Consider the following 14720-nt stretch of genomic DNA (forward strand, 5'->3'; position numbering starts at 1 on the left):
GGAGTCAAATGAGCAGTTTCCTCCTCTCTGTGTCTAAATAAAAACTCTTCATGCAAAACTACAAAAAAAGAGAAATATATTTTTGAATTGTGGGTTTAAATGAAGGCATGAAAATTACACATCGTCTTATTAAATGCGCACAAATCTACATATTACAAAAATAAACTGATTGTGACTTCACCTTTTATTTATATTTCTCATATTTTTTATGATTACTCACTGTCTGGCAATTGTCAAAGATATGTCACAAAATATATAAACAACGTAAATGTAGTGCAAAAATAGTAAAAAAAAACAATTTGCAAAATGGCTGTTGAACTGATTATCATCTTATTGGCAGTAAGTCTCATGTTTGTTGACTTTCATTTCAGATGGCTGAAATTTAACAACCTGCAGCTGTTACATGGAAGAAAAAAAAAAAAAGTACTACATAATCAACTTTTTCCATGCACAATATTCCCAAACCATTTTTCTCCCTTAAATTGAACCTCTTAGTATTACAAAAAAAAGTGAAATATACTTATAGTGAACTGCATCGTTTACTAAACACTTAAAAAGCATGATTTGCTTTTGTTTGTGCACAGTTGACAGTACTTATTGTAGTATTAAATTCACTTTGAAGAAAAAATGTGCAATTTTTTCAGTTTGCATTAGGTAACAGAAAAATGAAAGAATATTTCATTCCTTTTTAAAACTGCCAATGTCTTAATGTTAAATATATGCAGTATGTACATCTATCAAGCACAAAGAACCCACACAAATCATTTGATTTTAACCGAACTTTATTTCGGCTGTCAACTGCTGAGGAACACACTCAACATTGTTTGATTCTAACAAAAAAGGGAAAAATCCTTAGGGATTGTACAAAAAAAATCATTTTGAAAACCTGAAAACAACAGTGTAAAATGTATGAGCTCAAACTAGGAGTCTTTCAATAGCCATCTGCACAGACTGAATCTGAGGTTTCAGCTGCGATCCCTCCTTGATGGTGACTGATGTGGCAACGACAGGTCTTGACACTCCGCATGCACGTCCGAGAGCTTGTTTAGAGCGCACAAACACATACGGCACGTTCTTATCCTCACACAGCAGTGGCAGGTGCAGGATGATCTCCAGAGGTTCAGCATCAGCCGCCATCACAATGAACTCAGAAATCCCACGGTTAAGAGTTTTGGTGGCTGTGGAAGACATTGAAAATCAGAGCTGGCAAAAGTGACATTTGTACAATACAATTATAATATGTAGATAATTAATCAGAAAAATTCATTTTAGTAATTAAAGCTTTGTTTTGTCTTTGTTCCCAATTCTCAACCACACAGCTTGAAAGAACAAGTTCTAAAAGAGTAATATACCGCTGGGTTTTTAATAAATTTGGCTGTCTGCAGTAGAAATGCTATTTTAATATGTGCTACGGGACTAGAGAAAAGAGCCGTGGATAAAAAAGGTAAGTAAACTTCAACACCCACAATGCACCTGGCATAAAAGGCAGAAGATCTGTCATTTTAATAAAGCTGTCAAAATTCTTCAGAGCGTTTTACATCGTCCAGTGGACTTTTGCGGACAAAAAAACAAAACAAGGATATCTTCATGCAGGTAAATTTTCATTTACTTATACAGTCGACATTGTAACAATACAAAGATGGTTGAAAATCAGTGAACTTACCCTTTAAAGATAAGAAAATGTTATAGAACATTATGAAGAGATACAAAATTAATCAATAAACCATGAAAAAAACATTACATCAACCAATAATATTTGCTTTTCCACTTTCTGAGGCTAGTGGGTAACACTTCTGTTAATTAAGCAGGAGCTGTTTACTTGGTTTTTTGATAGTTTGTGTAAGGACTAGCATAATAATGTAGTGATATAACAGGTAAGGATTGTTTTGCTCTTAATGGGCATATGTTCATGGATCTGAGGTACTTCACCTTCATTGGCCCCTTTTCTCAACTGTTTGTAGTTGGACGCCTGCTGCACGAGGTCCAGGATGGTTTTGGAGAGCGTGGCGTCTGCCAGAGGATAGGCTTTCGGATTCACTTCAGCTTCAGTCTGTGGAAAAACGGAGGACAGACAAAAGAGCAAAGCGTTATCAGCAACCAAACGACTCTGATTATCTGTAATGTCTGATAACACAGTTTTTTCCTCTACAACTGAAATGCTTTCAAAACAAACCAGAAACATATTCAAATAAGATCCGATGTATAAATACTTTTATAATTCCGTTGAATGTATGTTAGTGAAGCAACATCCTAAACTAGTAACTTAAGCAGTCCCACGCGTGATAAGTTACTCACCATTGTGTTTGTTGTGACTAACTTATAAACACACGGGTCCTCTCGGCAAGAGCTTCACGGAGGACAGTACTATTCAACTAAACAGAAAATGTATAGAGTTTGGAAAATAAACTAAAGACCAGCGAAGCTTTGGGCTCTTCACTGCTACCGCGACTCGCTACACGTGTTTGTAGTCGATACACTGCGCATGCGCACATTCAACCCACTTCCGGTAATATCGTTATTAAAATAATTACATTTAATCTTAAAGACATTCCTTATTTGATGTTAAATATTATGAAGAATATTTAAAAAATGTATAGAATAAAATATTTCGGAATTTTGAAGTTCTAAATTCGGAAAAGCATACTATTTCATTAAGGCTAGTGTGTTAGTATGCGGCGAAACAAATTAATTTACGCTTTTTTTTTTTTTTTTTTTTTTTAATAAACTATATATAATGTAGATTAATAACGAATTAAACCAAGCACTACAAAGTAATAAAATAACAAAAAATATACAGAGATCATATCAAATGATATTTAACGATTAACGCACTTTTAAAACTGTGTTCACTTTGCGTTTACATGCAGTGGTGTAAATTAAAATGTAATTAAATTATTAATTATCACCGTGGCATGTAAACGCTACGCAGACTCCGAGTCGCCATGTGGCAGTGTGCACTTGTGCTTCATATCAGTTTCCACAAAGAGAAGCAGGGAGCGAAGGATTGTGGGTAGGACATCCTTAGGTCAGTCATATTGCGGTGGTCCGTCTGAAGGAGAGAGAGAGAAGATGAGGGGGATAAGCCAGTTATCGGTGAGAACTTGGTTAACGGGGTTAAAGATGACTAGTAGAGGTTCTGTGTGTTATTATGAGTGCTCTCTAGATAGAACAGATGCTGGCCTTGTTCTCATACAACCAAACTAGATTAGAGATAAATTCAGCTCTCATTAACACTAACGTACCTTCATCGTTTTGAATGCAGTTATGTAGAGCAGTCTTTATGCCACAGCACCTATCCTAACATTTAAAAAGTTTGTTGTATAAAGGCCATAAATATGTCCAAATATTATTTGGGAAATATTTAGTTTTACATGAAGTTTTTCATAATTATTATTATAGTACTCTTAGTTTTTGAAATGTATTTACATATTTAATTTTTATGTTCGTTATTTTAATGTCATTTTTTACTTCTTTAAAATATGTTTATGCTGTTTTTCTCAACATTTCCATTGACCCCTAGCACTCTGCTGGACCCCACTTCTATAACTCGTATATGATTGTTATAACTTGCCATTGTTTGCTAGTTAATCATAGTTAAGTGATTTGACAGCACTTTCAGCTTGGAAGTTGTAGAGCAGGAAGAATGACAGAATTGAGTGTATTCAGCACAATATGGGAAAGTGAGAAATGTTTACTGATTATTATATTAATTAATATTTATCCTTGTATTAGTTGTCATGCAGTGCATTAAATCTTGTTGCCCTTTTTGGTTTTATAGCTTTTTACAATTTTTTTTGATCTGCAGCTACCTGTGAAAAGTTCATAAACTTGTCTGAATTAGTTTTTCATGATATTAAACCCATTTAATTTATAGGATTATGCTAAAATGACTGTAATAGTCATATTTTTTGACAAATATTCAATAAACTTACAAATTTTATTAGTCACAGATCTCCTTACATAGAATAGATTTAACATGGGTATAAAGATCATAGATTAATACATTTATTATTTGAACATATTGATAAAAAAAAGAAAAGCGCATAAACAAGGACGTAAACAATCAGAAAAAATAATATAGAACATCCAAATATTTTTATGCAATGTAGGAAATTTAAATTATATATGTGCAAATGTAATATAATTATTTAATTAAAAAAATAGATCAAAACAGAGTGAGTTTCTGGTTTTCACCACTGAACAGTGTCCATGTTGTAATATCTGTGTGTGAGCCATTTCTTTTGTGTTTTCTAAATTCATTTTTAGCTTTTTATTAGATGAAACCATGACTTTATACAGCTTTGAATGTTTTATAACGTATTTTTGCTGTCATGATGGCTTCAATCTCTCTTATTTACTCTTTTGTTTGTGTCAAAGGTAGGATTATAATTTAGTAGCACCCCATGCCTCGCTCTTCCTCTCTTTGAACACTCTTTATCTTCAGAGGCGTGATGTCTTTTCTGATTTTCAGAGGAGGCTTTATGCAGCCCAGGCTGCCCATAAGGTGGATGTTGCGGCAGCCGCGGAGCCAGTAAAGTTTCTGCCGCAGGAAGTGCAGGTCAGTAGATGATGATTTGTCTCTCTCTCCACAGAGACGCTTCTATGCGACCACTCAAAGGGACCAGCCCTTGACTGCGCCTCTGCCGGGCATCAAGGTCTCGGCAGGTGCCCCTCACATGTACCAGGATGTTCATGTATGTGTGGGTGCTGGGGAGGGTTTCTGCTCTCATATAGAGACTGTTCAGGAATTACAATTTCTGTTTAATTTTACCACGTCCCACAGGATGGTGAATTAAAATTTGTACTGCAATGACAGGAAGAGGATTTTCATTAGTCTGATGCAAGTTTTGTGATTATGTAAATTATTGCTTGGTTTATTTGAACCAATTATGCTTCTTTATTTCATGATACATATAATGCATCTTAACTAATTTCTTTATTTTCTTAACAAATATATTTTACTAAACTGTTAAATAGTGCCAAGGCAGTTTTTGGATTTGTTTATTAAAATGTCCATGAAAACAGCACATTGTTTTCAGGTTACTTTACAAAACTAAATATTGATATCAAAATACTTTTTCTTTCATGGCGAGGAAGGTGACATTTTTAAGTAATTGATTATTAACTGAATAAATATTGTAAATCGTATGTGAATTAAATTTCTTTAAGCAGTATACTTCCAACCATTGTTTGTTCAATATATATATATATATATATATATATATATATATATATATATATATATATATATATATATAAATAACTGTTGCATCTATTATCAAATATTTATGGTTTCAAACCTGTAAACAAATTAAATGCAATATTAAAATATAAATCACATTTAGCTATGTTCTTGATATTTAGACAAATTAATGTTAATTGTGTTTATAAAGGAACCTTGTATTAAAATGCTAATATCTACTGATACTGCAAAACGTGCTGTGATACAATTTCATCAAATTCAGTGGCCTACAATCAATGTAGAAATATTAAAATATTATGTGCATATTTTACACAACTGGGTGAAAATTTAACACAAACATTTGATTGATTGATTAAATTAACTTTGAAAATTCTTTTATGCAATCTTTTTATAATGGTCAAAAAAGTCTGCTAATATGTCTTATAGATATATACAAATATATCATTTAAAAAAGTTTTTTTTAATGCATTGCATCGATGCATTATATCATTAGTCACTTGAATAAAACAAAACGATATTGGTAACCTGTACAAATTGAAGGGTGTAATTACATTCATTCTTTTTTTTTGTCTCTTCCAGGTGACAAAATTGCCTAGCGGGTTAGTGATTGCTTCCTTGGAAAACTATTCTCCTGCTTCTCGGATTGGTGTGCTCATCAGGGCCGGAAGCCGGTATGAGACGATCGACAACCTCGGTGTCACACACTTGCTTCGTCAGGCTGCCAGTCTGGTATATATCCATCATGACTCTGTGTTTGACCGCTGTATTGGTTTTGTGCAGCATTCACTTCTCTATACTTCTGATTCCAGACAACCAAGGGAGCGTCTGCCTTCAAGATCTGCCGCGGTGTTGAGGCTGTAGGGGGAAGTTTAAGGTCAGTTTATCATTGTCATTGAACAACTTCTTCAAAACATCTGTTATCTATTAATATGTAAGGTATGTGGCATAATACAGTGGTTTTCAGCTGCTTTTGCATCAGGACCCAAGTTTACCTTTTAGTTTTTTTTTACTTTTTGCTGCTCAGAACCACAACAGATCTGCCACCCACTTTTGATTTGCAACCCACCCGTTAAGAACCACTGGCTTAATATACATATAGTGCATTATTGTACACAAATCTGTTATGTTATGTGAGTAAATGTTTATAATATATTTTTACATGCAGTGTGTCAAGCTCCAGGGAAACCATGGCATACACTGTAGACTGCCTGAGAGATCATATGTGAGTAGAACACAGGATTAGTTTGTCTGTATGATCTTTTCTTCTACTGGAAACAAATATGTTGTCTGTCTGTGTTCTTGCAGTGACACTGTTATGGAGTATCTGATCAATGTGACCACTGCACCGGAGTTTCGGCCATGGGAAGTGTCAGACCTCACTGCCAGGGTGAAACTGGATAAGGAACTTGCCAAGCAGACTCCTCAGATTGGTATGCAATGTTTAACCCTCTGGCAGTCATTTTAGACCAAAAGCTTTTGTGTTTTGAATTTTTTGGCCTCATTAGAATGGTACAAAACTTGACTTTTAGGTCACTTGATGTATGAACATGAACATTCTATGAACATTCTATTCATGTCCACAAAAAATTGTGGACATGAATAGAATAAAAATACAGAGTTATTTTTGGGTACATTCTACAAGTCAGCTTTAATTAAATAATCTTCAATAATGTCTATCTAAATGTAAAACCTATCAATAAATAAATATGTAAATATGAATTAAGCACTGTATTAATTGAAAATGTTAAGTATTTTTCTTATATTTGAATTATTTTATATAGAAATAACTAGTGCATAATTTAGATGTGAGTGTTGTCTACTACCATGAAAATGCTTTCAAAATACAATATAATAACACAATATAACATTAATTTCTTTAAAAATAACGACGTCAAGCTTTTTTGTCTGTTTTGACGGCTAAGTATCACATTTTTTGCTCCAGAGGGGTCATTTTGATTAAAAAAAATGGAATTTTGTCATTTTATTGACTGAGATTGGTTAGCGGTCCAAATGCCTCTGATTCCTGTTCTTCATCTATTTGTTTGTGCCTCAGGTGTCATTGAGAATTTGCATGCTGCAGCTTATAAGAATGCCCTGTCCAATTCCTTATACTGTCCAGACTACATGCTCGGACAGATCACCACAGAACAGGTAAGGCAACGTTTTGGAGGGAAAACAAATGGATATGGCTCATTAATGTTTTTTGTATTGTTGTACAAATTCATTTGAATCTTTCATGTAGCATTTGAGTCTTGTCCAAATTATGCGTCATTTCATATCATAGTAACAATATATATCGTGATATATTTTAATTATATAATAAATGGAAATTTAATAGATAAATTATTTGGATTTTACTTATAAACTGATATTTCATTAAATTAAAGGGGTCATGAACATGCACTGATTTTTATTTTGTAGTGTTCTCTGAGGTCCACATAATGTAATCAAGATTTTTACTTAAAAAAAATCATAATTTAGAAGTAATAAGCTATTTTCTGTCCTGTTTTTAACCGTCCTTATCAGAACGCTCTGTTTGAATAGGCGTGGTGGATTGTAGACTCAGAAGTAAACGTCCACTGCTATGATTGGCTAACAGCGTACATTCATTCCTCATGATGGACGCCGCTGTGATTTAGGTTTAAAACACATAACTCAATACATATCAAACGATCTGATCTGTAAGAAGAGACAAAGCAATAGTGACCACGTAATGAAAACAGTTATTCACACTTGTGTGGTGCGACATTACTATCAGATCCAATATAGTCAGCATAGCATCGTCTTTTAGTTTCAATGTTTTTGAAAATCCAACGTCGAATTGTGCCTTGTTTGTAAACGAATCCACAGTACAATGACGTGAACAAAGAACCGAGTTCTTACTGACGCGGTCTGGATTTTCATTAAAATAAAGTTCACTCTTTCCTAATGTTGGGATTAGAAGGAAGGCAATGGAAAGACTGTTTTTTTTCCACAACTTGGCATTGCACAGCTTCTTGTTGTCTTCAGAGCCATCTTTATCATTTGGTTTCTGCACAGACCTGCGAGTTCGCCTCTCTCATAAAAACTAGGCTGCTGCTTCTTCTAGCCATTTCGTCGTGTCCGACTCTTGGCTACTTCATAGGGTTGCATCCTCCACATCCTTCTGTCTTGGGCGGCCTCTACTGCGTGTTCCACTGACCAGTCCCAGCATGATAGATTTTTCCAATGATGACTTGGCTCGCATTACATGTCCAAAGAATGTTAACCGTTGCATGGTAATTTTGGCTTCAAGCAACATGGCTTGATTCGATTTAGGACTTCCGCATTGGTTTTCATTGCCGTCCAAGGAATTTGCAGCAGCCTTCTCCAACACCAAAGTTCGAACGCATCAATCCGTCTTTTGTCAGCGATTCTCATTGTCCAGCTTTCACAACCATATGTGACGATGGGGAACACGATGGCTTGGACGATTCTGCGCTTCATGGAGAGGCTAATATCTTTGTTTTTCCAGATCTTGGTCATGTTCACCATTGCGCCACAACCCAGTGCGATCCTCTGCTTGATTTCAGATGTGCAGCCTCCGTCCTGCTCAATCATTGATCCAAGGAAGATAAAATCTTTGACTACTTCAAAGTCAAAGAATGTCACTTCACTTCGATTTCCTCATCGTTAATCGCAATGTGGACTTGCCCACTGTTGTCATGATCTTCATTTTCTGGACATTCTAATACAGGCCCATACGTTCGCTTTCCTCCTTCACTCTGCAGATGAGATCTTCCAGATCCTGGATGCTTTCCGCAAGCAGGGTGGTGTCATCTGCATATCTCAGATGCAGCCCTATCGTGCACCTTTGCCAATTTTGAACCATTCTGTATTACTGTATGTTGTGTAGACAGTTGCCTCCTGGTCGATGTATAGTGATCATGTCAACATAAATGCCTAGTTCTTCCAGTGCAGTCCACAGCTTGTCGTGTTCAACACAGTCAAATGCTTTGCTGTAATTGATGAAGCACATATAGGTGTCCTTCTGGTACTCTCTGCATGTCTCCATAATCCATCGGAGATTGGCGATGTGATCGCAGGTGCCTCTTCCCTTCCTGAACCCTGCATGAGTGTCGGGTAGTTCCGCTTCCATAAATTTGCCCAGCTGCTGTTGGATGATCTTCACTAAGATCTTGCTTGCGTGCGATATCAGTGTGATGGTGCGGTAATTGGAGCAGTTGCTTGTGTCTGTGAGTAATGGGATCGGCACTGCTTTCAGCATTTCTGATGGAATTCCATCGATTCCAGGGGCTTTCCTGTTCGGAAGATGTCTGAGTGCCCATTCGACTTTTTCTTCCAGGATATCAGGTTCAATATCGGTACAATGGTGCTGTTGTACTTGTTGGCTTGGCTACATGGCTAGGCTACATGTGTGAATCGTGGGGTGGGGCTAAACAAACAGTGATGTCGATCTTCTTCTGCAAAGGCGGTGCTTATCCACACTATTACATCATATAGTAGAACATTCCTAAAACTGTCGTTTTGGCAGACTGCCTTCAGTATAAGCTGTTTTTAGACTAACAACAAAGTCTTGAGTTCTGAAGCTTACAGGATTTTTTTTATAGTACAGTGACCTCTATGACAAATCAAGGGAATTTTGGTTTCTTAGTTCATGACCCCTTTAAAAGTCACTTCATCTGATTTTATTTGTAACTTCATGAACATTAACCAAACAAAGATTAATCGTAACTGAATAAGTCTAATTATATAACACATGGACACTCATCTTTTAGGTTTCACATTGTTGTAAAAGAGCTGTACAATAGTAATGCATGAGTTACTACATTGCTTGACAACAGTAAACAACATGTAAATAACAGTCCTGCACAATTATATCACATTGCAAATAAAATGTACATTTTAAAGTTCTCTGTATTATGTCCTTTTACACAGATGCACTCCTTTGTTCAGAACAACTTCACAAGTGCAAGAATGGCCCTTGTTGGTCTTGGTATGTTATGAAATTGTTGCCTTATTAAAGGAGAATATTTAATATGGCCCCAAAAAGGATATCAAATCAGTCATTTGTACTGTATGCTATTGTGTAGGTGTGGATCATGCCGTGCTTAAGCAGGTTGGGGAGCAATTCCTGAACATCCGCAGTGGAGTAGGCACTGTTGGTTCCAAAGCCGCGTACCGTGGAGGTAGAGTGCATCATTAATTCTAGAACAGTATTAAAAATACAAAATAAAGCACAATATATTTACCTTGCATATTCACGGAAAGTCTCATTTACAGGTTGTTACTGTCAGTAATGTAAGGAACTTGTCTGTTGCTCTACCGCAGAACCTAGGGAGCTGTCTTACTGTCTGCTGCCTACGTAGAATAGTTTTTAAGGCATCATCCGAACTAAAATTGACCTTTATAAGTGACTGTTTTCAATCATGCTAATTGGGCAGCAGCACCTAACAGTCAAACACACATCATTTACATATACTCATTTGGCTGTTGCTTTTATCCAAAGCAGCTTTCATCACATATATACATTCCCTGGGAATCAAACCTAAAATCTTCCTCCCAAAACACGTAAGAGACTTTCCTAAAGATCATCACAGTTTGATGTTAGCATCTTGATGAAAACAATGCAATATTCTGACAACAAAATTAACTTTCATGGTTATAGTTCATATCCTTTTGGTTTCAGGTCATATTCGTCTTAAAAGCTGACAAAATTATTTTTTAGCAATATATGCATTTCCACTTTCTTTCACTTCTTAGGAAACAAAGCAATATTATCATGTACACAACAAATATATTGGACAATAAAATGCTCCTCTAGAATCTCTGTTTCTGTGCTGCTAATATATGTTTCATGGGGTTTGACATTTGCTGTCTAGGTAGGCAGCTGATTATGTTTTGGAATAAGATTATTGTCATTATTATTGTCATTAAACGATTGTTGGAAAATCTGTCTGTTCCTAAATAAGTTAATTATAATGCATTTAAAAATGTTTAAAGCTAAACTTAAATTTAAGGTTTTTAAGTGCATTTATACAGGTGCATCTCAGAAAATTAGAATATGGTGAAAAAGTTTTTTTTTTTTTCTTGTAACTTATTCCAAAAAGTGAAACTTTCATATATTTTAGATTCATTACATGTAAAGTAAAACACTTCAAATGTTTTTTCGTTTTAATTTTGATGATTAGAGCTTACAGCTCATGAAAGTCAAAAATCAGTATCTCAAAATATTAGAATATTTCCTAAAATCAATCAAAAAAAGGATTTGCAAAACAGAAAAGTTCAAGTTCTTTAAAGTATGTTCATTTATGCACTCAATACTTGGTCGAGGCTCCTTTAGCACAAATTCCAGCATCAGTGAGATGTGACATGGAAGCGATCAGCCTGTGGCTCTGCTGAGGAACTATTGAGCCTTCAGCTCGTCTGTATTGTTGGATCGACTGTTTCTCATCTTTCTCTTGAAAATATCCCATAGATTCCATATGGGGTTCAGGTCAGGCATGTTGGCTGGCCAATCAAGCACAGTAATATCATGGTCAGCAAAGCACTTGGAAGTGGTTTCGGCACAGTGGGCAGGTGCTAAAGTCCTGCTGGAAAAGGAAATCAGCATCTCCATAAAGCTTGTCAGCAGATGGAAGCATGAAGTGCTATAAAATCTCCTGGTAGACGGCTGCATTGACTTTTGACTTGATAAAACACAGTGGACCAACACCAGCAGATGTCACGGCACCCCAAATTATCACTGACTGTGGAAACTTCAAACTGGACTTCAAGCAGCTTGGATTCTGTGCCTCTCCACTCTTCCTCCAGACTCCAGACCTTGATTTCCAAATGAAATGCAAAATTTACTTTCATCTGAAAAGAGGACTTTGGACCACTGAGCAACAGCCCAGTTATTTTTCTCCACAGCCCAGGTAAGATGCTTCTGACGATGTTTCTGTTTCAGAAGTGGCTTGGTAGCCCTTTTCCTGAAGATGTCTGAGTGTGATGCACTGACTCCAGCTTCAGTTCACTCCTTGCTTGACAGTATTCTCAAGCTTGCGGTCATCCCTGTTGCTTGTGCACATTTTCCTACCCAATTTCTTCCAGTCAACTTTGCATTTAATATGCTTTGATACAGCACTCTGTAAACAGCCACCCTTTTCAGTAATGACCCTCTGTGACTTACCCTCTTTGTGGAGGGCGTCAATGATCGTCTTCTGGACCATTGCCAAGACAGCAGCGTTCCCCATTATTGTGGTTTCAAAGAACAAGAGATACCGTATTTATACTGTAGAGATGGTCATTAATTGAAACTCAAATGTAAATATTCCAATATTTTGAGATACTGATTTTTGACTTTCATGAGCTGTAAGCTCTAATCATCAAAATTAAAACAAAATAACTTTTGAAGTGTTTTACTTTACATGTAATGAATCTAAAATATATGAAAGTTTCACTTTTTGAAATAAGTTACAAGAAAAAATGAACTTTTTCACGATATTCTAATTTTCTGAGATGCACCTGTATTGTTAGAAGAGGCATGCTCCTGGATAAGTGCTCTGCTTCTGAAATGCGGTGTGATGTTAGTCTCTGGCTGTGTTCTCCAGGTGAGCTGAGGCATCAGTCTGGAGGAGGACTGGTTCATGCGGTTGTGGCGAGCGAAGGCGCAAGTGCAACATCAGCTGACGCCACTGCATTCAGCATACTGCAGCATGTGCTTGGAGCAGGACCTCATATCAAGAGAGGCTCCAACACTACAAGCAAACTGAGTCAGGCCATCTCAAAGGTTTCCGCTCAGCCCTTTGATGTGAGTATCACCTTGTATAACCTTCATCTTAAAAAAGATTTATACGAAGGACTCTTTGTAATGGTCTGTCTTGCTTTGTTGCAGGTGTCTGCCTTCAATGCTAACTACACAGATTCTGGTCTGTTTGGAGTTTACACCATCTGCCAGTATAACGCTGCTAAAGATGTATGTGTGATTTATATTACGCTTTAGTTTTAACTTGAATTTTTTCTGTGCATGGTGCTAGCAAGGCCAAGCTATATGTTGGTTCCCTGGAAACATCTCCTTTAGTCATAAGTCATAATCAAAAATAAGGCATTAATTAAGCAATAGTTCAGTAAACAATAAATGAATATAGTATTATAATAAACCACAATAATACCATTTACTGTTTTGCTCAATCAGAAATAGTTCCAAATGAAGTAAAAATAGAATAGTCTCTATAAACATTCATGAATGCATCAAGTGTTTTGGAATGAATGATTCAGAGACTCATGTCTTTTGTTTCATACCTGGATGAATGAATATTTTTGTATGAATCAGCAAATGGTGTCAAGTACTTGTGGTGTTGCCCATGAGAGTTAAAGATTAAGTATTCGTTCTTAAAGTGTTCATTTTTGTGTTCAGGTAATCAAAGCAGCAGTCAGTCAAGTGAATGACATTGCACAAGGAAACCTTGGAGCAGCTGACCTCAGCAGAGCTAAGTGAGTTATTTGCCAAGACCAAGAGTGCAGTACTTTTTAATTACGTGTTTTAATGTCATTATTAATGAATTGTCATTTTGTATGAGCAGGAATCAGTTGACAGCTGAGTACCTGATGTCTATTGAGAGTTCTGAGGGCTTAATGGAAGCTATTGGTTCACAAGTGCTGGCAGAGGGTACCTACCATTCCCCCGAGGCTGTGACCCAGAAAATCAATGCTGTGTCTTCAGCTGATGTTGTCAATGTAAGCAACTATTGTTTCTTAGGGTAATGTAACCCAGTGTAAAGTCTCTAGGAGCGTAACATCATATCTTAGGTTCAACCCTCTGTATTGACAACCTGTGACCTGAAGAATAACTTAGAGAAAGAATCATTGTGTACTTTACAAAATGTTTAATATTTTTTGGTCACTACATAATTCCTGTATTACTACTATTTAGAGTTGACTGTACTATACGGCTATTTTAAAATATATTCTGAAAATACCAATAATAAGTAGGTATAGTGTATCTGTTAGTTTATCTAATTTTTAAGGCTTTTGAATTGCAATTTTCTATAACAAAGTTGGTCTCATTTGTTTTTCAGGTTGCAAAGAAATTCATGTCTGGCAAAAAGACGATGACCTCCAATGGGCACTTGGTCAACACACCTTTTGTTGATGAAATCTGATGGGCACGCATCAGTACTCGCACACATTTTATCTTCCAACAGAGTCTAACTCTTCTTTTCATTGCTATGAAATGAGAACGTGTTCACGATATCTTTATTGTTCCTGTCCAAATAAATAAATAAATAAAAATAATAAGGTTGTCATCAACTGTTGGTCTAAAGTGGAGTAATCTGAAAAGAACTCAGCACTGGTCCATTTGAATTGTATAGATGTAAATTAATAAAGTATCTTACCAACACCAACAAACATTTATGAAACAAGTTGTGATTTGTGATCCTCTTACAGCTTCTTTATAACATCAGTGTGTCAGGCTGCACTGAAATTATTCAAAATATTACCTTTTTGAAATCTGAATATAAACTAATTTTCTATAAACCCCATTTTTCATGAGCTG

The 14720-nt window shown here is 36.0% G+C and overlaps 2 protein-coding genes across 3 annotated transcripts; one reads left to right on the forward strand and one right to left on the reverse strand.

Moving 5' to 3' along the window:
* Positions 1–61: 61 nt before the first annotated feature.
* Positions 62–2490, reverse strand: snu13b (SNU13 homolog, small nuclear ribonucleoprotein b (U4/U6.U5)). The gene is made up of 3 exons (XM_079397515.1): positions 2296–2490; positions 1930–2050; positions 62–1178 (listed from the first exon to the last, which is right to left on the reverse strand). The coding sequence occupies exons 1-3, from the start codon at positions 2296–2298 to the stop codon at positions 916–918; spliced, it is 387 nt and encodes a 128-aa protein (XP_079253641.1). The 5' UTR covers positions 2299–2490; the 3' UTR covers positions 62–915.
* Positions 2491–2952: 462 nt separating this feature from the next.
* LOC306857970 (cytochrome b-c1 complex subunit 2, mitochondrial-like) lies at positions 2953–14720 on the forward strand. 2 transcript variants are annotated; one of them, XM_079398286.1, is made up of 14 exons: positions 2953–3093; positions 4472–4558; positions 5783–5932; positions 6013–6077; positions 6369–6425; positions 6509–6633; positions 7257–7354; positions 10121–10178; positions 10276–10371; positions 12775–12974; positions 13059–13139; positions 13581–13657; positions 13747–13900; positions 14242–14720. In XM_079398286.1, exons 1-14 carry the CDS (start codon positions 3070–3072, stop codon positions 14323–14325), a joined length of 1356 nt encoding a protein of 451 aa, XP_079254412.1. In that variant the 5' UTR covers positions 2953–3069; the 3' UTR covers positions 14326–14720. The 2 variants fall into 2 exon arrangements, with proteins under 2 accessions (XP_079254412.1, XP_079254411.1); XM_079398285.1 differs by lacking the exon at positions 4472–4558 and adding an exon at positions 4593–4694 and having other exon boundaries at positions 2991–3093; positions 14242–14580.

The sequence above is a fragment of the Barbus barbus genome (genome assembly GCF_936440315.1).
Source record: "Barbus barbus genome assembly, chromosome: 38".
Lineage (NCBI taxonomy): Eukaryota > Metazoa > Chordata > Actinopteri > Cypriniformes > Cyprinidae > Barbus > Barbus barbus.